The sequence below is a fragment of the Electrophorus electricus genome, chromosome 18, assembly GCF_041902795.1.
Source record: "Electrophorus electricus isolate QZ-2024a chromosome 18, ASM4190279v1, whole genome shotgun sequence".
NCBI classification, from domain to species: domain Eukaryota; kingdom Metazoa; phylum Chordata; class Actinopteri; order Gymnotiformes; family Gymnotidae; genus Electrophorus; species Electrophorus electricus.
In genome coordinates, this window is record NC_137514.1 from 6,165,001 (window position 1) to 6,185,481 (window position 20,481).

The window sequence follows — 20,481 nt, forward strand, 5'->3', positions numbered from 1 at the left end:
CTGTATTAATGTATTATGTAGCTGTCACAAATATTTATAGAAATGTACATAGAAGATGCAGATATTCTGTGCTAAAGTGAATGATGTTCTAGATGGGGAGAGAGAGAGAGAGAGAGAGAGAGAGAGAGAGAGAGTCATTTATTGTGTACCCTTTATTTAATTGCACTGTTATGTGGCATTCCTCAACAGGTTGAGATGATACGTAAGAGCAGGCATAACTTACACTGTTATTCGTTTAAACAATTTATATATTGTCCACGACCCTTTTGCTTCTCCAGCAAATGTCAATCGATGCATAAACACCAGAAGTGCAGTATATATGTGTAATGAAATTAATAAATTGATATTGTATAAGAGGAGACGTTTTCATCCCTTTAAATAGGTGTTTTGTTTTGTTTTTTTACTTACCTGCTCCCACTGAACATTTTCGCGTTTTTGTGCAGCCATTTGAGCAAAACCAATTCTTGATGCCGGCAAGGTGAGGGCGCTCGCTCAGCTTACTCGGCACGTGCGCGTCTCCTGCGGTGAAAGCCACTTCTTGCATAACCGGCACATAAATGAAATGGCGCGTTCCAACTGATAGACGAAAGATTTATCCAATCGGAGAGTGGAGAATGCCCAGCTCAGCCAATCGCCTCAGCGAGGGGTGGGCCATGGGTGTGCACGCGGAATAACAACAGGAAGTAATTGCGCATTATCTTGCAAGAAAGGCGTAGGGTAGTGTACGATGCATATCGCCTGTAGTCAGATCGGATACCGAATACAAACGCTGGCTGAGAGCTGACGTTGTCATTTTAACTGTTATAGCTACTATGTACAGCTGTGTCTTTGCTTTTGATTAATATTTGCCCCAATGGGACTCGTTTTCTATCGTTACTAAGGTAGAAGGCTTACCAGCTAGCTAGCTAACGGTAGCTTCCCCTGTCCTTGCATTGACACCCAATACCCATTTCTTCTTGACCGCTACGGGGGTTGTCGTCCTCGTATAACACTGCCAGGAACTGTTGGGGAAGAGTTAACATTAACTTTGATATCCCAGCAGGAATAACAAGTATGCCTCCTTCGGTACTGAGGTAAGGCGTTCGTTAAATCTCCTCGTAACGTAACTGCGGTCCTGCTGGATAACACTAACCAGGCAGGTCAGATCTTAGCTTTGTTAGTTATTTATTTGTCATGCAACCGTTCGAGAGTCGTGTCGGCTCAGGTAAGTTAGGTTAGGTTGGTTTTTTTTCATTTAACGTCCTTCTGACGGTTCTCGGGCGCAGATCCCTGAATTACCGTGGCTGCTTCTCTCTGAATCAACTGAGTCATGTTATTGTATTGTGCATTACAGATCAACTGTGCGTTGTGCAGGTCCGTGTTTCCACTCGCTAGAAGTGCCTCTGTCACACTGAAATCACATGCCTGCCTGTATGTTGAGCTTTCTAAGTGTTACAGCCGGGCAGACCTACTGCGAGCTGACTCGTCTCTGAACGTTGCGCAATTGTAGAAAGTTTCGATCTGATCTAGCTAGTTTCATTCATCGCTTACTTAGGTTTTCCCGTGACCCAACCCAACTGAACCGTTCCTTTTAAAACTCCGAGAGGGATTGTAAGATTTCTATTCCTGTTTCATATATGTAATAATGTAATTGCTGGTTCTCTAGAACAGCACGTCCCGCTCGTTCTTTGGTTTAATAGCATGAGCACACGTACTAGTGTCACATTCTTTCAAAAACAATGGTTAAAAGGAGGTAAATGACATCAATACGACTTTTCTCCTGAAGCAGCCACCAGACACACACCTGCCTTTAGGTGCCATATGACTCGCTTTCTGTCACGTGCGTTTGCCTTGTTCGGCCAGTTTAAATAATCTTATCTCTGTTCAATCAATCATACAAACAATGCACTGGAACTGGGACTTAACCACTTTTTGTTAACAGCTGGTCAAGTCAACTTACTGCCCTTCAGAGTAACCAGTGTTCAATTGTGGATGCTTTCTGGACATTGACCAATGACAGTAGTTCACTCAACTGTGACGGCAAGAACAGACATGTCCTTAGTCCAACCAGTTCAAACTAGCTGTCCTCACCACCTTTGATCTGTTTATTTGCATTTTCTTCATGTTTCTATCTAAAAGCCACACTGCAGTTTACTTATGTACAACCACTCTGCCATTTCTCATTTCTTGGGACAGTACAATTAAAAAGTTTGTTGTATAACTAGTACTGTATGACTGCCATCAAAAATTGCTCAGGCTTTTAGCACCTTGAATTCTCATTTTGGATCTGGCCGGAGCAAGTCCACTACGTATTTAGAAAGAAAGCATCAGAATGCAGACTTTTCCTCCATCAGTGTGATTTTTGATTTTAACAGCTAAAAATGGTTGACCTGGGTTTGACATTCATCCATGCCTAAATACCATTGCACTGTTGCTCTCTGTTAATGAGGCACAGTCTTCTATAAACCAATGCTAATCGATTCCTAACGAACATGGAAGTTCTAAAACTTGTCTTTTTTTTTTTTTAATATGATTTCTTGCCCTCCTCAGGCAGCGGCAGTGATGTCACAGTAGAGAGATCAGAGTGAGGCCTGAGCCATGAACTCGGTCTCTCCCAGTGCTGCCCAGTATGTGGGGGGCGTGGCTCTTCACGATGACCTCACTGATGGAAGAAGGCCCCCCTCGTCTTCAGCACAGCTTCTCGAACCCAGGGGCCATTTTGGCCATGGCTTGCTCACCCATTGCGACACAGAAGCATCCGGAGAGCCGGATGAAGTCGATCGCCTGAAATTGAAGATCATGTCGGCTTGGAACAACGTCAAATATGGTGCGTTTTCAAGAGCGTGGTTTCATTTTTGATCTTATTTAAATTGTAAAGAATATGGCTCGATTCAAATGGTGCCCTTTTCCTCCTTGACCGTTACTGAAACCACCACGAAGTTTTAGCGTATGCGGCTTTTAGAGGGAAAACAGCATTTAAACCATAAGCATGAAGACTAGGTATGAAACCCGTAACCACTGTTGAGGTTTGATACAACAGCCAAGAGTAGTTGATTTGTGTTCTGTCCCACAGGATGGTCTGTCAAAACCAAAACCGTCTTTAACAAAACATCCCCCCTGTTCCTAATGGGGCAGCCCTACTTGCTCAACAGCGCAGGTAAGCCTCACCCAATTCCACCTCTTTGTGCCTCAGATATGTTGTTAATAATAGCTAAAAACAAAACAACAACTGCAGTGATTTTGTTTGAGATGTCTGTACCGAACTTACTGCTGAACAGATAATTTAACATTAGAATGAACACCGAAATGGTTAAAAGTTGGACCTCTCCGGCCTCTGTCGTGCATGGCGTCACAATTTGCCGAGCTTTAGAGAAAAGGTAAGTGTGATGGTTGCAGGAAGGGAAGAAAAAAAACCCCGCACGAGTCATCGTAATTCTAGGAGACTGCACTTACCTGGAACCTGCCTATTGGACAACAAAGACAGCTGTGACTGGGAAATACCCAGCAGTGTTCCTTTGGCTTCTGACTGGACTTTTAAATTGGCGCTCCACATAAGCGCGCTTATGTTCTGTATATTATGTGGCGCTCTACATAACAAAGTTAAAAGGGAATAAAAGGTTGTATTATGTTAGTGATTAACATTTTTGTTAACCGTTCAGATCAAGGAACAAGGGCGTGTGTCCAGGAACAAGGGGTGCATTTTCCTGTATTCTTCTGGTTTCTAACAGGGCTCTAGCCTGTGGCCTAGTTGTAACAGCATTTGGATGACTTCGGCAGCAGTTTTGAAGGAGTATTACCTTTCTGTTAGCTGGATGTGAGGACGAGGGGTTTTTAGCCTGGCAACTCTTGCTGTTCGCCTTCTCAGATTAACGTCCAGCTGTAGGCTGCGTTGGGCAGCGTTGCGGCCCGTGTTTGTCTGAACTGTACAGGCTCCTCCCACCCGGACTCTTTCTCCTCCTTCCCTAGATGAGGTCGAGTGTTTTCGGCTGGCGTTTGGCTCGCGGCTTTGGTTCACCTACAGAAAGGAGTTCCCTCAGCTGGAGGGCTCCAGCCTGAACTCAGACTGCGGCTGGGGCTGCATGCTGCGTAGCGGTCAGATGCTGCTCGCCCAGGGCCTTCTGCTCCACACCCTGCCTCTGGGTACGTACCATGGGGCGAAGAAGCACAAGGAAGCAATGCGCTACATATGTTGTAAAAAGCTAAAAAGAACACTATATTAAATGCTAGATGTATTCTAACTTTTTCTTTGTTTGCTTTTCCATGCTTTATTGTTTGCTTTTTATTTAGATTGTATGTATGTGTTGTTGTTTTTTTTGTTGTTTTTTTTAAATTTATTGTTTGGCTTAAATTTATTTTTAATTGTTTTCTAAAATGTTTTCCTTTATGTAGCGTGGTGGTTTGTCAGACGGTCTGCTGCTGACTAGTGCTGGGAATGCCCCTTTTCTTCCAGGCTGGAGCTGGTCAGACTGCCCCCTGCTGGCCGACGTGGATTTTGAGGTGCTGAGGCCGGCCTCGCCGTCCCGTCCTGCTGGCCTTTCCTTCCCCTCCCTTAGCTCCTCCTGGGGCCCGACTGCGCTCCACAGACGCAGCGAAGGACCCAGGCGGACCCAGACGGCCCACGACCTGCAGAGTGAGGCCCTGCACCGCCAGCTGGTGTCGTGGTTCGGGGACCAGCCGGCGGCGCCGTTCGGGGTGCACCGGCTCGTCGAGCTGGGCAGGGAGTCGGGGAAACGGGCAGGCGACTGGTACGGACCCTCTCTCGTGGCCCACATCCTGTGGTGAGTCGGGCATCAGAGCCGGGGCTGGTTTTAACTCCTGTGTTAGGCTGTTTTACATCTGCAGTGACTAACACAGGGAACTGGCATTTGCCTGGTCCTGAGCTCTTGAGAAGGGGGAACCAGAAATTAGTTACTTTATAAAATAAAGGAAATTAGGAAATAGGAATTAGGAGATTTGTTAATTTTCCTGGACTTTTTCCTGGACAGCTTTTCCTGGACAGCTTTCAAAGTTTACCTACATATTATATAGTCTTGCTAAATTTTGAAGAAATTATTTTTTTTCCAGTCACATGCAGAGAGGTCAAGCAGGTGATGGTGTCTCATATGAAATCACGCGTGCAAACATGCAAAGAAGGAGAGAATAAAGAAGGCAGGCCATCGAAAATGCAAAAAACCCACATCAGACTTTCAACCACAGACAGGACGCCGTCCCTATTGCAGAGCAGGGTGACCTTAACTACACACTTCCGAAGCTGTCTGGCATCGCGTACATGACAACAGACAGCTGTCATGATGTCACAGCTGGCAGACAGGTCCCATCCCCGGATAAGTCTATGAACAGGAGGTCGTAATGTCAAAACTTGAAAGTGCTGTTTTGTTTGTTTTGAGATTTCACGCTGTTGCGCTGATTTAGGCGCTGAGTGATTCGTATGAGTCACGTGAAGTCTGTATTACAAAGCTCAGTGTTAAATCCTGTTCTATTACGTTTTGCTACTTTATCACTAGATCCAGTATTAAGTCTTGGAGAGAGAGAATTCAGTTTCTCAGAGTGTGGTATGTGAAAGGACGTTCAGAAAAGTTCCCGATATTGGAAAACCTTTCCGCAGGTGTCGGCACGCAGTGGTAAACTGGGTTGGTCGTGGCTACACCAGGTCTCATTCCACACTTTTTGTTGGGTTTGTTTAGCAAAGCAGTGAACAGAAGCACCGAGGTGGACAACCTGGCCGTGTACGTGGCTCAGGACTGCACAGGTGAGTGTGGGCAGGTCCTGTGGGCACCAGTCTGTTACTTGTATAGCACACATCACATAGTTTGTGGATTTATATAAAGGCATACATTTACAAGCCTGTGTTTTGTAAGCTCAGTTGCCATCTTTTATGCTTGGTAGTGAGTCTGTATGAGGAAGGTTGTAATGTTCTGATTTTTGATTGTGTGCATGTGTGTGTTTTGTAGTTTATAAGGAAGATGTGATGCGGTTGTGTGACCAAAGTTTGTTGGACTCTGGTAGCTCGGAATGGAGGTCCGTCATTATCCTGGTCCCTGTAAGACTGGGAGGAGAATGTCTCAACCCTGCCTACACTGAGTGTGTTAAGGTATTCTGCAACTACTCAACCCTATCAGTCCTACGCTGAGTGTGTTCAATAGGGCTTTGCGATATGATCTAAATTTCATATCCTGATATAGGTCATATTAAAATAATGATGTGTATCATGATACAGCACCTTTACTGAAAAATTCATGGAATAAAGAGTTTGTAAAATCACCACAAGGAAAGATCTGTTTCTAATTGCATTAAAACCCTGACTGTACAGTAAGTGTACTAAGGATTATCAACTAATAATCCTTATTGTAAATTCATTGTGTTGTTAGATGCAATGATGAAATCTTAGACATTGTTAATAATTGTAAGTCAGGACTGCAGAATAGTGTAGTATATGGCTACTGAAACTTCACGTGGTAATGAACAATGACTGCTTATTTGTTTATTTGTATTTATTTGTTTAAACTAGAAAATCCTGAGGTTACAATGCTGCATTGGAATCATTGGTGGGAAACCCAAGCATTCGCTTTTTTTTATTGGCTTTCAAGGTAAATGATTAATTAATTCTTTTTGCTGATTAGTTGCTTTAGTTTTTTTATTTTTGGCATTTGATTGGTTGCTTTGTCTTTTCTCAGATGAGCAGCTGCTGTATTTAGACCCACACTACTGTCAGCCTGTGGTAGATGTCACACGGCGTAACTTCTCACTGGAGGTACGGTATCATGACCTTAAATCATAACCATAATATTTTTAGGTTTTTTAAAAATAATACCCAGCTCATTCCAATAAGTGAACAAGAAACCCTGATATGCAGGAGATTTGCAGAAGAGAATTCTTAAGCAGTATTCCATCTGAGAAAGTGTTTTAACTACAACCAAGACAAAGAAATGCCTCTTTCTCCGAAGACAAAAAAAAAACAACCCTACTTCCTGATTTTGAAAATGTTTTTAGATGGAATTTCCCTTACGGAAGACCGCTTGGTACAGTAGAAACACTGTGATGTCATGCACTGGTTTCCCAGAGATGGAGACTAACTTGTCTATATTTAGCGTTATGCATTTCCTAATGTGGTAATTTAGTTACAACTACTGTGCAATTACAGTAAGTTACATTATGGTACAAATATTCACAGTTAAGTTATTCAGAATCATATTTCTTGGTCTCGCGCGTGCGTGCACACACAAGTGCTTTGTTTAGAGGTTAAATACATATAATACACTATAATTGATCAAGATTGTATTCTCCATTGCCCCCCCCCCCCCCCCTCTCTCTCCTCTCAGTCATTTCACTGTAACTCTCCCAGAAAGATGAACTTTAGTCGAATGGATCCCAGTTGTACTGTGGGTTTCTATGCCCACAATAAAAAAGACTTTGAATCTTTGTGTTCAACAGTCAGTGCGGTAAGTGACAAATCAGAGCATCACAAGTATCAGTGCAAGATAAATATACATTTCAGTTCAAGCTTGCCTTCAACCGCTTTTGTAAAACTCTTCCATTTTAATATGAACAGAGTTACATTGACATTTCCTACATTTGGAAATACAGGTTAGCTAAAGTCTGTCTGTGAACCAATAACAGTTCTGTCTGTGTACTGTGTATACAGTCTCAAAATTCACCAGTTATTTTATAAAATCGTCTCAATTTGCGGAACATTCAAATGCCAAAAACACAATTGAGGCCAACCAAGCCTGAAGGCCACTGAGGATCAGTGAGCATGAACTCATATGCATGTCTCAATAGCCTTTCCCAGCCAGTGTTTATTAATACAAACAGTGTGATTATTTTTGCAAAATGTTCCTTCATAAGGGTTGTGTTCTGTCCTTGTTCACACCACGCCTTGTGTCTTCAGGCTCTGTCATCGACCGAGGAACGGTATCCCATCTTCACGTTCGTGGAGGGCAGAGGGCAAGACTGCAGCGTGGGGAACCAGAGTGCGGGGAACGCTGACCCCTTTACCCACATTGTCTCTCCTGGCAAACTGGGCCAGAACAGTAAGAAGGGCAGCACTGAGGAGTTTGTCTTTCTTTAAGGAAGGAGTTGCTTGTAGCCCTCGCGCCCTGGCCCACACCCCCGGCCTGCTCTCACCGACGTGTCTGGATCACGGTGCCCCCTCCAGCGACTTTGCCAGGGAGATCCACAAAACTGTCGTCCTTTATGTTCGTCTTGTATGGTGCAAGATGGCCGACGCGAAGCTGCAGAAATGGCAGCTTGTGCAGATACAGCATGGAGGCTCTGGTCCATCTCCTTGTTCTGGGCTACATCCCATCGGTCCTGAACCAAGCAAGCCAGAACCCTGAACATCTGGTTCAGTTGTGTGTGAGCTGGCACACAACAGGTGGGCGGAGATATGGACTGATTGGATAAACGCTACTCAGATGGGTGTGACGCCCCCTCATCTTCCCCCTCCCCCTTGTTTCTGCATCTCTCTCTCTCTCTCTCTCTCTCTCTCTCTCTCTCTCTCTCTCTCTCTCTCTCTCTCTCTCATTCTAAAATTCATCTCTCACAAACCTAGTCTCACTTTTTTCGTGCCCCATTGCTTTGGCCCTGTGAAGTAGAAGTGGGTATAGCTTCTGTATGATTGTCAGAGTCAGCAACTGTGAGTCTGACTGGGAGTGGAGTCATCTGTGTACATATAGTACTGATCAGGAGAGGGTGATTTTTGGATGAAGCTCACTCATCTGGGATAATCTAGTTTTCTAAATCCATATGTCAGACATAATTCTTGTCCTTTAATATGTTTATTTATTTTTGTTTGTATCGTAATGCTTTGCCATTTTTGTTTTTTTTTCACCATTTTCTAGAGTTTCTATATTTTATGCTGGGGTTTCCAGCTGTGAAGTTGATAGAACACTGAATTAGTCCAGTTTGGTAGTTGTTTTTTTTAAAGCCGTATGCTTTTGATGTGCGTTAATAACTTCGTGTTAAATTGTGGAAATGCGACAGAGTTTGCTGTTACTGTTATCGTCTATTTATGAAGGTTTTTGTTTTGTTTTGTTTTTTTACTTCTGCCTGAGAATACACCTGCTGAACGTTTAACTTTATGGTCGTTTGTGATTAAAAGATTTTTGTTTGTTTTCCAGTAACTGAGCTGCATGTTTTCTTACTTCAGTGGAACCTTCAGAGCTACGTTTGAAAGTTTGGACCGTAACCTGCCAGGGTTCTGGTTTTCAGACTTTATTGGCTTATAACTGGGGTCTTGGCCTAAGGTTGGAAATGAGCTCTATGGGAGGGTTGGATATGTTTGTCTTTAAACCCCTGTCTTCTGCGTATAAACATCAACAAAAACAAAGTTATAATTACATCTGGGAAATGTGCAATAGTAATAAATATTCTTTATATTTAAAATAAGATACAGATTCCAAGTCTTCCTACATTTTCAGTGTGTGAATGATTGATTTGATTTTTAATTAAACTAAAAAAAATTATATAATACACTGTTTTTGTTAAACAATTGTAACACAAAAATGAATTGACAGGTTATTGGTTTGACCATAAAATTGTAAAGAAACTGCTCGGGCAAAAATTCAAGTCGGTACGGGGACTTTAATTTTGGAGCATTTCCGCTTTCACATAGCCGTTGTTCAACCCGGAAGAGTAGGTGGGTGGCGCTTACCGCCTTCGCTGAGGAAAGTTGGCCGAGTAGACAGGGCGGATTTTCGGATTTTGTCAAAGATGGACAGCCAAGGCAGGAAAGTGGTGGTTTGTGACAATGGGACCGGGGTAAGTTTCGAAGGCCCGCCGCACCTCCACGCAGGATTAGCTGTTTGGCTCCATTTTAATGTCCTGTTTTAAGGAGACGTTAAATTTGTAGCTAGACGGCTAATGTGAAACGGGAAGTCGGCATCTGGGGTGGGTTTCGCCTGGCAGAGGAATGCGACTGTCAGCATGTCAATAAAGCGCCGGCCTAACCGGGCGAAACATGTAGCTGGATAGTTGTTGTGTTGTAGGTTAGTGGCAATATGTCCTATGCACCAGCCTCCATCCTTTCACAGCTGTTGCTAGGTGAGGGATAAATGACGAGGCGAGCGAGCTAGCGCTAGTCTTTAGCCGAGCAGCTATCAGCCCGAGTAGCTAAACATGCTCGCTGTCTGCTTGATCACACCCGTTTAGGTCTCATGTTTGCTGTCTGAGCCGTTCCGTGCTTTCTAAACTCATATGTTTGTCCTGGTATGCGTCTGTTTTATAACACCTGGCAGAAGAGAGAATTACTAGCCTGGCCTTTCGCCGGGCTGAGCTCGCGAGCCCATTGATTCGTCGCGAGACGGGTCGCGCGGCAGCTTCCTCGTCTGCACATCTGGGCGAGTGAGGAAGTTTCAAAGGTGTACGGCGAGCTATAGAAGCTAAATAACCGTGCAGATGCGAATGACTTCTTAAACATTACTCACAGCCTAGGAAGGAAGGGGACCTATCTGCGATCTTACACATTCAAAACCGCCGTGAAGGTTTTTTTTTTTTTTAAACCCGCAGTTCCGCAAATATGAGGAACATGTACTGTGTCGCGACCTGCAGACGAGCTTTGAGCGTTATGAGTAATTTGATATGCTGACAACAACGCTGTTAACACAGGAAACCGCGTTTTTATAAAGCTGTGCACGACAAGCTTAAGAGCATTATGCTGAATATTTCGTTTGGCTCCGAAAACGATAATGGACCAAGTTGAATAACACGAGTTTCTACGTGTCCAGACACGTTATGACTTTTGTTCATTAGACCGTATGCTGCTGGCTGTTGGGTTGAAGTGCGTGGTACCGTTGGGAAAGTGGGGTCAGGTCTCAGCTAAGACAGTAGCACTGGTGGTATGTGTGGAGGTTACTGCATGGACGTGAAAAAGAAGAGATTAAAGTGAGTCTTGCTTACTAGAAATGTATTTGCCATTCGTGATCAGGACATTGTTTATAGCATAGACTAAGTATTCCGTTTCCTGTCATGGTTCTTTTTCATCAGTTTGTTAAGTGTGGCTACGCGGGCTCGAATTTTCCCGAGCACATCTTCCCAGCACTGGTGGGAAGGCCCATCATCCGCTCCACAGCTAAAGTGGGCAACATCGAGATCAAGGTAAACTCAGCATCTCACTCACTCACTCACACACACACACCTCTCCCTCCTAATTACCACCTCCATCGACATCACTTGCTCCACAGCTGGAGTGGGCAGTGCTGAGATCAAGGTCAAACCAAAACGTGTCTCTCTTTTTGAACCTAGCTGCCAGTGCCAGTCAGAAAGCTCGTTTTGACTCTTGAGTGCTTCGCTCAGTTGTACATATGTGAATTATAGCCCCATCAAAGATCAAATCTTTTCCCCTGCTAAACTCACAAATAAGCACTTAGACTGAGGTAATTGCTTGAGGTACTGAAATGTGAACATTGTTTTAAAAAATCTGACCGCCTGGATGCATCAGGCATAGTAGATATATGTGAGGGGCTTTTGTTGTTTGTTTGTAAAATAAATTGGATTTTTTCTGTCATTCCCTTTCATTTTCTTTTCCTGTTTGTTCTCTCTGTTTTTTGACCTCCCTACAACCTAGGGCCATAGGGTAGTGGTGAGTGGATAAACACACACGTGTGTGTGTGTGTGTGTGTGTGTGTGTGTGTTGAATGCATGTATTGCATCTTAGCTTGACTAACTGCCTTTTTTCATCCTTACAGCTTGTTTATCTATTTATTTATTTATTTATTTAGAACCTTTTGTCCTGGTAAACAAATAATAGTCCCTAATGGACCAATAAGGAACAGGTTCATACTAATCTGCCACCACCTTCATTTCTACATATTGAGTGTTTTGCCTCAAGTGCTGTTGCCCTACGGGTCACAAAGCCTGATGAGGTCGTGCCTGTTTCTGTATGACCTCATAAACCTATAGACATGTGCAGACTTCTGCTCAGGAAAAAAGCCCAGAGGCCAAGTGCTAGCACATCTTTCTCATCTCAGACTAACTAGGAAGTGTGTGTGTGTGTGTGTGTGTGTGTGTGTGTGTGTGTGTGCGTGCACGCGTGTGTTTAACCACACCAAAGCAGAGCTAGTGGCATAAAAACGTGCATGTTAGATGACATCAAATCAATCTCATTTTACCAGTGAACAAATTTTACAACTATAGTGACCTTTTGAGATTTTGAGTGTTGAGTTCAGTGTCTGTGTTTGCCAGCCGGGCCGTGCGTATGGTATAGGACTTGGAAGTGCCTGCCTGTTTCATGTGCAAGCAGACAATAAATAGCACAGGACAATCACCACATTTAGGAAAATAAGTACTATGGCTGTTTTTCCCTTCAGTGGTGTTTTAGGATGTGTTCTACACACTCTTCTGCCACATGTTTTTACCAATTAACTCTCTCACGTCCTGCACACTGAGGATCCTCCACAAGGGGCCGCTCTGGAAGAGCTGTGCTCCTTCGATTCACAGTGCTGAGCTCATTGAGGTCCTCTGATATAGGTGTCCATCCCACTCCGGTTCACTCCTCTTCCTGTCTTCTCCCTGTAAAACGCAGCTCTTCTCTCAGTACTTCCTCTCTCCGTTCTTTTCTGTTTTTGATTGGGGGGTTTTTTGTGCTTATTATTTTGGAAATGTAGGCTTTTCTGAAAGGTACTATATAAATATAACATTATTATTATTATTATTATTATTATTATTATTGAATTGAAATGCAATACTCAGCTTGTAATCAGAATGTTGCCAGTTGAAGCTCCACCACTACCAAGCTGCCACTGTTGGGCCCCTGAAGCAAGACCCTTAACCCTCAATTGCTCAAATTGTATTCAGTCATATTTGTAAGTCGCTTTGGATATAAGTGTCAGCTAAATGCCGTAAATGTAACTGATTGTTACATAACGCGTAAAAGTTCCATGTGGCTCTAGACTCCACAGACAATTATGGGAAATGTAGTTTGTGAATTTAGTGATGACCACCTCAGGGGTTTAAGGAGAGCGAGGTAACAGTTGTCTGACCTGCTGAGCTCGACTGAAGTTGACCTGAGTGACTTTCCATCCTCCACAATGCTTCGGCAAACCTATTAAAACCACATACCTTAGCCAACATGTGGCGTGCTTGACCTTTGCCCTGTGACCCCGGCTAGGACCTGATGGTGGGCGACGAGGCGAGTGAGCTGCGCTCCATGCTGGAGGTGAACTACCCCATGGAGAACGGCATCGTGCGCAACTGGGACGACATGAAGCACCTGTGGGACTACACGTTTGGCCCTGAGAAGCTCAACATTGACTCGCGCAACTGCAAGATCCTCCTCACGGAGCCACCTATGAACCCCACCAAGAACCGCGAGAAGATCATCGAGGTGTGTGAGTCTGTGTGCCTGTGTGTGTGCCACAGGCTCTATGAGTAGAGGTGCTGACTTTGTGTGGGTCTTTGCGTGTGGTCTGAATTGTTTCTTGTGCTCTACTGTTTTTTATTGTCTTGAAACACATCTCTCTCATGTTAATGTTGATCATTTTTAATGAAGGCTAATAGGAGCCAGTTAGCATTATGCTAAACGATGCTATACAGCTCACCACCCATATTTCCTCATTTGTATGAACATTAGCCTTAATCAATAAGTCTAATCCAATAAGCTAAATCAGTGTAGGTGTAGGAACACACACGCTGCCTTGTTCGAGCTGGTTTTTCACTGTCTTTCGACTCTCCCGGCTCTCTGTAGGTAATGTTTGAGACGTACCAGTTTGCTGGTGTTTACATCGCCATCCAGGCTGTGCTCACACTCTATGCTCAAGGTATTTGGCCCCTCCCCCACCCCTACACACACCTGCCTGTCTTCACTGGATTAGTGCTTCACATGTGGCCTGTAGCTGCACTGGCAGGACAGTTTGTGCTGTTAAAATTGGGTTGTTGAAGTGGTTTTCTAATTCTGATTTTCCTTTATTTCTTTCACTTGTGTGAGTGTAGGTCTCCTCACTGGTGTGGTCGTGGACTCTGGTGATGGTGTGACTCACATTTGTCCCGTGTATGAAGGATTCTCTCTCCCACACCTCACACGCCGCCTGGACATCGCAGGCCGAGACATCACACGTTACCTCATCAAGGTACGCGCTTGCACGCGTCACCTCATCGAGGTACAAATACTTGGATACAAATACTGCTTTGTCAAGGTCCACAAAGTCTCATCAAGGTACATACACATGTGAACCCAACCTGGGTGGTGGTACACTAAGTCGTTTGAGTGCTACAGGCTGAGTAGGGTTGCTGACCATGCATATCCTTTTGGATACAGCTTACTATCTGATGACGACTAGTTTACTGTCTGATAACGCCTACAGCTTAGTCTGATAAAGACTACTTCCAGCGTAGTGATGCCTCCTGACACACAGCACATGTCACTTCAAACCGGTTCCATCACCATGACGATGCGTGGGGTATATTTCTGTGGCCTCCACGGTCACTAGGGAGTCTGATGAAGAGTGGGCTCCTCTGACGTGGCTTTTCCGTGCGCCCCTGTGTAGCTGCTGCTGCTGAGGGGTTACGCCTTCAACCACTCGGCCGACTTTGAGACGGTGAGGATGATGAAGGAGAAGCTATGTTACGTGGGCTACAACATCGAGCAGGAGCAGAAACTTGCACTGGAGACCACCGTGCTGGTGGAGTCCTACACGGTGAGTATACACACACACACACACACACACACACACACACACACACACACACACTCAGCATTGTCTTAGACATGCTAACACACTTCACACCCGCAAACGCACTTGGCTCAGTCATGCACACTCTCCAACTCTCACACATATACTCGTGTATATAAGTACGGATTTGTTGAACTTATGCAGTCTCTCTCTCTAGTTGCCAGACGGCAGGGTAATTAAGGTGGGAGGGGAGCGCTTCGAGGCCCCTGAGGCTCTCTTCCAGCCGCATCTGATCAATGTGGAGGGGGTGGGCGTGGCTGAGCTGCTCTTCAACACCATCCAGGCAGCTGACATCGACACCAGGTTGGTTTCCACGCTTGCACAACGGCTGAACACCCTTGCCTGGGAGAGGAACCTCACAGTCCTTGAATAATCTGTGCAGACTAGAACTCCCAGACCTGCAGAATATAAACAGACCTTTGGGTCAAGGAGACACAAGCGGTTTTGTGAAGCCTCATCTCAGATGAACACCCCCCCCCCCCCGCTCTCTCTCTCTCTCTCTCTCTCTCTCTCGCTCTCTCTCAGAGCTGAGTTCTATAAGCACATCGTGTTGTCTGGCGGCTCTACAATGTATCCTGGCCTCCCATCCCGGCTGGAGCGTGAGCTTAAGCAGCTCTACCTGGAGAGAGTGCTCAAGGGAGACGTGGAAAAGCTCTCAGTAAGTACACACGCACGCACGCACGCAACAAGCTTCTACTAACTGATCCTCACATGAATCTGTTAGTAGTGAAACTGAGATGGATAGGTGGTCATATAAAGCATCCACCACCAGGTGGCACCGGTGGTCACGTTTCTATGGCACACCAAGCCAAAGTGAATTTTAAGTAAGAGAGAGGCCTGGTGTTCAGGTTCATATCCACTCAAAGGCTTAAAGGTGCACTCCAATCGCTTACTGGGTCATGTCGTTTGCTATAGAGCTGAAAAGAAACTTGGAGGTGATTCTATCCCCCCCATAGTGATGTACACAACTGTAGATCAGCAGTTTCCCACCTTACGCAGCTGTAGCAGTTACGTTGGAGGAGGGGAAACCCTATAGCATACAGAACAGTAGTTTAAGGGCACAATCACCAAAAACTGCCCTGTGTTTCACACCAGTCGTCAGATGTGTGGTGAAACTATTCCTGCGTTGTTTACATGATCACTGATTCAAAACCCCTTAAAAATAGACTTGTGGGATATTTCTGAGCTCCTCAGGGAATCTGAAAGTAGCGCAGCTCCATTGCTCCGCAATATTCAAATGTATCAGTTGGATAAACCCGGACAAAACTACATATGCAAGTGCCAATTTTACAGTGTAATCTGTATGCACCACAAATACCCAGCGTCAGGATTCTCACCAGACATACCATTTTTGTTCTGTAATACCTCTGTTTTTAAATAGCTTTAGTTTAAAAGTCTAACTTATTCCTTGTTCCTTGTATTCTCGATACATGTCTGAATAGTCCAGTGTGTCAGCATGTGTGGTATGTTCCATTAGCACTCACCAAGAGAAAATCCCATTATGTTTAACATGCCTGACAAAAGAACTGATTCTGAGTCAGACTCTGTAAACAAAATAGCTTTATGGTCCCCAAGCAGAGTTCCCTGTTGAGCCCGATCAGGGATGTTTCATGGCGAAGCCATCATGGACTTCCCTCCGCGTGTTGTGGGAACGGTCACCTTTGGGCTGAGAGAAATGACCCCTCTCCTCTCTCTTGCTCTCTCTCTCTGTAGAAGTTTAAGATCCGTATTGAGGACCCTCCTCGTCGTAAGCACATGGTGTTTCTGGGTGGAGCTGTGCTCGCTGACATCATGAAGGACAAAGATAATTTCTGGATGACCAGAGAGGAGTACCAGGAGAAAGGTGTGCGCGTGCTGGAGAAACTAGGGGTGACTGTCAGATAAACCAGACGCACGCACGCACGCACACACACACAAAATCCATATACATACACACAGAGAAACGTATGCGCGCGCACACACACACACAGGGTGGCATTTTGGCAGTGTATTAATGGGGGGGAAAGGCAGAATATACTTGATGATAATCAAATACTTGAATTTTACAGTTGCAGTCAAAAATCTTCATTCTCGTATTGGTGCGATTTGAAAATCTACAAAGATTACCTCTGCCTTTTGAGCACTAGATAATAGTTAAAATGTTGGGCAATTAAAATCTTGCATTCAAAATGACTTGTTTATGCTGCCAAAATGAATCGTAGAATACAATCCCCTTCCCTCACTTTTCCAATTAGACATGGGTGTAATTCACCGGTTTTCATCTGTTTGTCTATATATTTCCACTTTTTTGAAGGACATATAGATGGCAGACAATAATAATAATAATAATAATAATAATAATAATGTTTTAGAAGAAAACGTGGTCATGTAGAATCCGTGAAATGTCAGTAGTTTGTGGATGAAGATTACCACGAACAATGTCATATTTAAGGCCGATGGTATCAAAACATGTAAAGGCACCCTGTCAGGCAGGCTGCGTTTTAAATGTAAAATGTATTACTTTTTTTTCCCCCCCATGTCTTTTTTTTTTTATATATATATATACATGTTTTCACTTATGTTTCTTTTTCCGTAATCGAAAGTGCACACTTTGGCTGTGGGCTGAACGGCACTCTAGTCCCCAGCGTGGTGTAAATGCGCTGAGCGCACCGACTTTCATAGGTTATGGCAGGGCTCAGTTCCGTAGGTCTCCCCGTTAGGACCACATTGCCATTTGCACTTGGCTGGCTGGCTTGTTAGTGCTTACAGGCGCGTAGTTATTGTTATACTGAACTGCAAAACGGTTTTGAATGGACGTCAGCATCGCTGCTCTCAAAATGATGTCTTGAATGAAGACAGCAAGCCAAAACAGTAAGGAGAGCCGAACACTTTCTCAAAGCTCACGTCCACACACCTGGCAAATACCCTCGCTGTTCGCGGTAAGGTTTTAGCGAATTAAACAGCAACCGTGCTGTTTACAGTATTGCAGTACAATATTAAGTTACTTCGTCTAATTCACACACATTTTGGCCCAAACTGCTTTGTGCAGACTTTTTCCTTTTCTTCGAAGGAAAGATTAGGAAACACGGCGCTATGTTGCTGCGTAGCCACGTGTTTCTGCATGTTTCTTACACTTTTATTATTTGTTCTTTCCATTTTGATACGATTCGTTCTCCTGAACACGGTTCGGTTGTACCTGGCGTTGCGTAAATGAGCAGAGGAGCGGAACGCAAGCTGTTTGTTTAAAAAAAAAAAAAAAAAAAAAAAAGAACGTTCAGCCAAAAAGAGTTTCAGAGTTAGAACAAAACAACAAAACAAAGTGCCAGCTAGCTGGCTATACCCGACCTCCACTGATAACCATGTTGACTCTGGTTGAACTAACGTTAGTGTAAGTGATGCATTTGATAATGCGATAGTAATAATACGTGGTGTTTGGATTGTGGACGCTCCGCTGGAGCTGAGCTGCCTGCTCTTAGGTTAAGTAGTTATATCAGGCCACTAGCAGAACCGCAGTGCCAAGTGTGGTTATTGTTGTTGGATTATTTTTGTTTCTTTTTCTTATTTTGTTTTTTTTTGTTTTGTTTGTAGCGTACTGCCAAAACAGCTGATTTAAATAAAGAAAACTGATTTATAATTGTGTGGTGCAGCCAAATTTTTTTTAGATGGTTTAAACCAGTAGCGCGTGTGTGCATTTCTTTGACGCGTGCCGTGAAACCATACACGTGCACGAAGAGTGACTGCGACCTTGGTGTCCATGGTAACAGCCTGTACCACAGAAGAATATTATCTTTTACAAATGCATCAATTGCCTGTCACGTCCAAATGGATGCAGTGAGCTGCAGTATTTGAAGGAACTGGAGTGTGGCTGGAAAAGCAGGATGCACGGTTACCTTTCCCCCTGCTTTGCGGATGCGTGGGCACGTGTCCATTCTCCAGCTTCCCCCTCTCTCTCCCTGATCTTGATATGTGATCTTGAGACTCGTGTTGCTTAAGTAACTTGAACCGGGGGGGGGGGGGAGATTCTTGTGTAGATGAGCAAACAAGCAGTTGGCTCAGGCGTTCACCATTGTGCATGTTACGACAGTGTCGATTACATCGCTGCCTCCTCACGACGGGCCTCGGATCAGTTTTCCAATGTTACTGCACATCACTGAGCTTTTCTCAGCACTTCAACATCTTTTTAAGCATGTGCTCCCCTGCTGAGACATTCAGATATCAACGTGAGAACCAGCCTCAGCCCAGTGCTACCTCAGCTGCCTCTCCGAGGCTCCTGCCTCGTGCACAGAGAACTACAGTGGGTAACTTGTTCAGACTGTGCGCAGGCTCTCGTGAGTCAGCTTGTCACATGCGTGGTGTGTGCCCCGCTGACCCGTGTCTCATGCAGAAATGTTTCATGTTGGGTCATTTTATTGAAATTTGAGATTGTTTTGTGTTTTTAATATGAAATATATTCTCACTCTCGCCCCCTCCCCCTCTCTCAGGGGCTCTACAAATTAGTTTGCATTTGTTTCAGGGGTCTGTGTATCTCTGGTCGTCGTGTGTATATGTGTGTGTGTGTGTGTGCGCGCGCGTGGATCAGAGGGGGCTGTTTGCATTTGTTTCGGATTTCATCCGTGTAAACAAGTGGGGGTGATCAGACTCAGTGGGGCCTGTTCAAATTCAGGCCAGACAGCAATAAACTCCATATAGTTCTTACTATAACCGCACTGTATCTGCTCACTCGCACTGCAGGATCCATACTGCACACTGAGGGCTCAGTCGACGTTTTACATGCTAAATACTTCAACATGTCGAGCATGTGTTCTTCGTCTTTTTCTTGTTTCCATCTGGAGAGCTTTTTTTTTCTGTTTGTTTTCATCTCAACATTCCTCCTACTGAACTTTTAGAACTGTCAGAACTGGAGACAGACAGTTCTCAGCCTTCTCCCCACCCCCAGCACATGTGCAAACGCGCCCTGATCCACAGTTACGTGTACAGGATTCTGGGGTGAGGGCAGACGCACAGTGTCTAAAGTTAGAGTGTGTGTGTGTGTGTGTGTGTGTGCGCGCACGCGCCCCTTCCTTCCTTCCTCTATCTAACTGCTTCTCCAGGCCCCTGGTGCAGCTTCTCTCGAGTGTGGAAGTAACCTGCAGGTAAAGTCACTCTACCACTCTCACAGTTACTTAACCTGTTTTGAATATAAGGAAACCAACTAGCTTCCACCCACTTTCAGAAGTGTGGGCCTTTTGAAGTATGTTGGCCAACATTCTCCACACAACAGCCTCAAGAGCAGTTGCATTAAAGATGTCTGAGCTGGGTGAAGGTGAGTCAGTCTTCCTGTCTCCCACCAATGCCCAGTCCTCTCTTTTAACGAACATGCATTAGCTCATCTGCAAGTTAACACCTCTGTCACACGGCTGTCCTTAAAGGGATTTGGATGATTGGAATCAATGATCTGGAGTCAGTGCTCACCGTTCAGATTATAATCACCAATTGGCTGTTGGCTCCAGACCAATAATGAAATGCTCTCATATTTAGTTCTGTTGACCAGGGTCAGAGGCTACTGGCTGAACTGGAAGAGCAGTCTGTTAACTGAACTGCAGCGTGTGCGTTGGTTGCCAGATAAATGTAGATAACACTCAACAAACAAGGGATGGCACTGGCACAGTGCACATCCTTCCCTCTGTTTCCCACAAACACACACATGCACCCTCTCCTAGGCCTCCTGGACTGTGCGGGAAATCTCGTAAGATGCCGGAGTCTCGTTCTTCTCCCTCTTTTATTTCCCCCATCTGTACTCTTTATCAGCTTTCATAATCTGACTTTGACTTCATCTCACACACACCCTTTCTCATCTGCACACACAGCTGCATGTTTG

At 44.6% G+C, this 20,481-nt stretch overlaps 3 protein-coding genes across 8 annotated transcripts in view; all 3 read left to right on the top strand.

Moving 5' to 3' along the window:
- The window catches only part of mast1a (microtubule associated serine/threonine kinase 1a), a 60,685-nt gene extending 60,326 nt beyond the window's left edge, over positions 1-359 (top strand). For all 5 annotated transcript variants that reach the window (XM_027013729.3, XM_027013728.3, XM_027013731.3 and 2 more), the window contains one exon: positions 1-359. This exon is cut by the window's left edge and continues 5,678 nt beyond it. The gene's annotated coding sequence lies outside the window, so the exon portion shown is untranslated.
- A 345-nt stretch (positions 360-704) lies between these two features.
- Positions 705-9,368, top strand: atg4da (autophagy related 4D, cysteine peptidase a). 2 transcript variants are annotated; one of them, XM_027013787.3, is made up of 11 exons: positions 705-1,073; positions 2,530-2,806; positions 3,053-3,136; positions 3,946-4,119; positions 4,430-4,757; positions 5,664-5,728; positions 5,931-6,070; positions 6,488-6,566; positions 6,654-6,730; positions 7,299-7,418; positions 7,868-9,368. In XM_027013787.3, the coding sequence occupies exons 2-11, from the start codon at positions 2,578-2,580 to the stop codon at positions 8,045-8,047; spliced, it is 1,476 nt and encodes a 491-aa protein (XP_026869588.1). In that variant the 5' UTR covers positions 705-1,073; positions 2,530-2,577; the 3' UTR covers positions 8,048-9,368. The 2 variants fall into 2 exon arrangements, with proteins under 2 accessions (XP_026869588.1, XP_081557616.1); XM_081701490.1 differs by having other exon boundaries at positions 4,430-4,724.
- A 240-nt stretch (positions 9,369-9,608) lies between these two features.
- Positions 9,609-18,258, top strand: actr2a (actin related protein 2a). The gene is made up of 9 exons (XM_027013746.3): positions 9,609-9,738; positions 10,963-11,073; positions 13,085-13,300; positions 13,661-13,733; positions 13,906-14,042; positions 14,460-14,609; positions 14,803-14,948; positions 15,171-15,303; positions 16,359-18,258. The coding sequence occupies exons 1-9, from the start codon at positions 9,691-9,693 to the stop codon at positions 16,527-16,529; spliced, it is 1,185 nt and encodes a 394-aa protein (XP_026869547.2). The 5' UTR covers positions 9,609-9,690; the 3' UTR covers positions 16,530-18,258.
- Positions 18,259-20,481: the final 2,223 nt, after the last annotated feature.

Excerpts from the sequence above, each read along its gene's own strand:
- atg4da (XM_027013787.3), top strand. The coding sequence starts at position 2,578 with ATGAACTCGGTCTCTCCCAGTGCTGCCCAGTATGTGGGGGGCGTGGCT. Across the intron at positions 5,729-5,930 it reads CGTGGCTCAGGACTGCACAG|TTTATAAGGAAGATGTGATG; the intron begins GTGAGTGTGGGC and ends TGTGTTTTGTAG. Across the intron at positions 6,567-6,653 it reads TTTTTTTATTGGCTTTCAAG|ATGAGCAGCTGCTGTATTTA; the intron begins GTAAATGATTAA and ends GTCTTTTCTCAG.
- actr2a (XM_027013746.3), top strand. The coding sequence starts at position 9,691 with ATGGACAGCCAAGGCAGGAAAGTGGTGGTTTGTGACAATGGGACCGGG. Across the intron at positions 13,301-13,660 it reads ACCGCGAGAAGATCATCGAG|GTAATGTTTGAGACGTACCA; the intron begins GTGTGTGAGTCT and ends GGCTCTCTGTAG. Across the intron at positions 13,734-13,905 it reads GCTCACACTCTATGCTCAAG|GTCTCCTCACTGGTGTGGTC; the intron begins GTATTTGGCCCC and ends GTGTGAGTGTAG.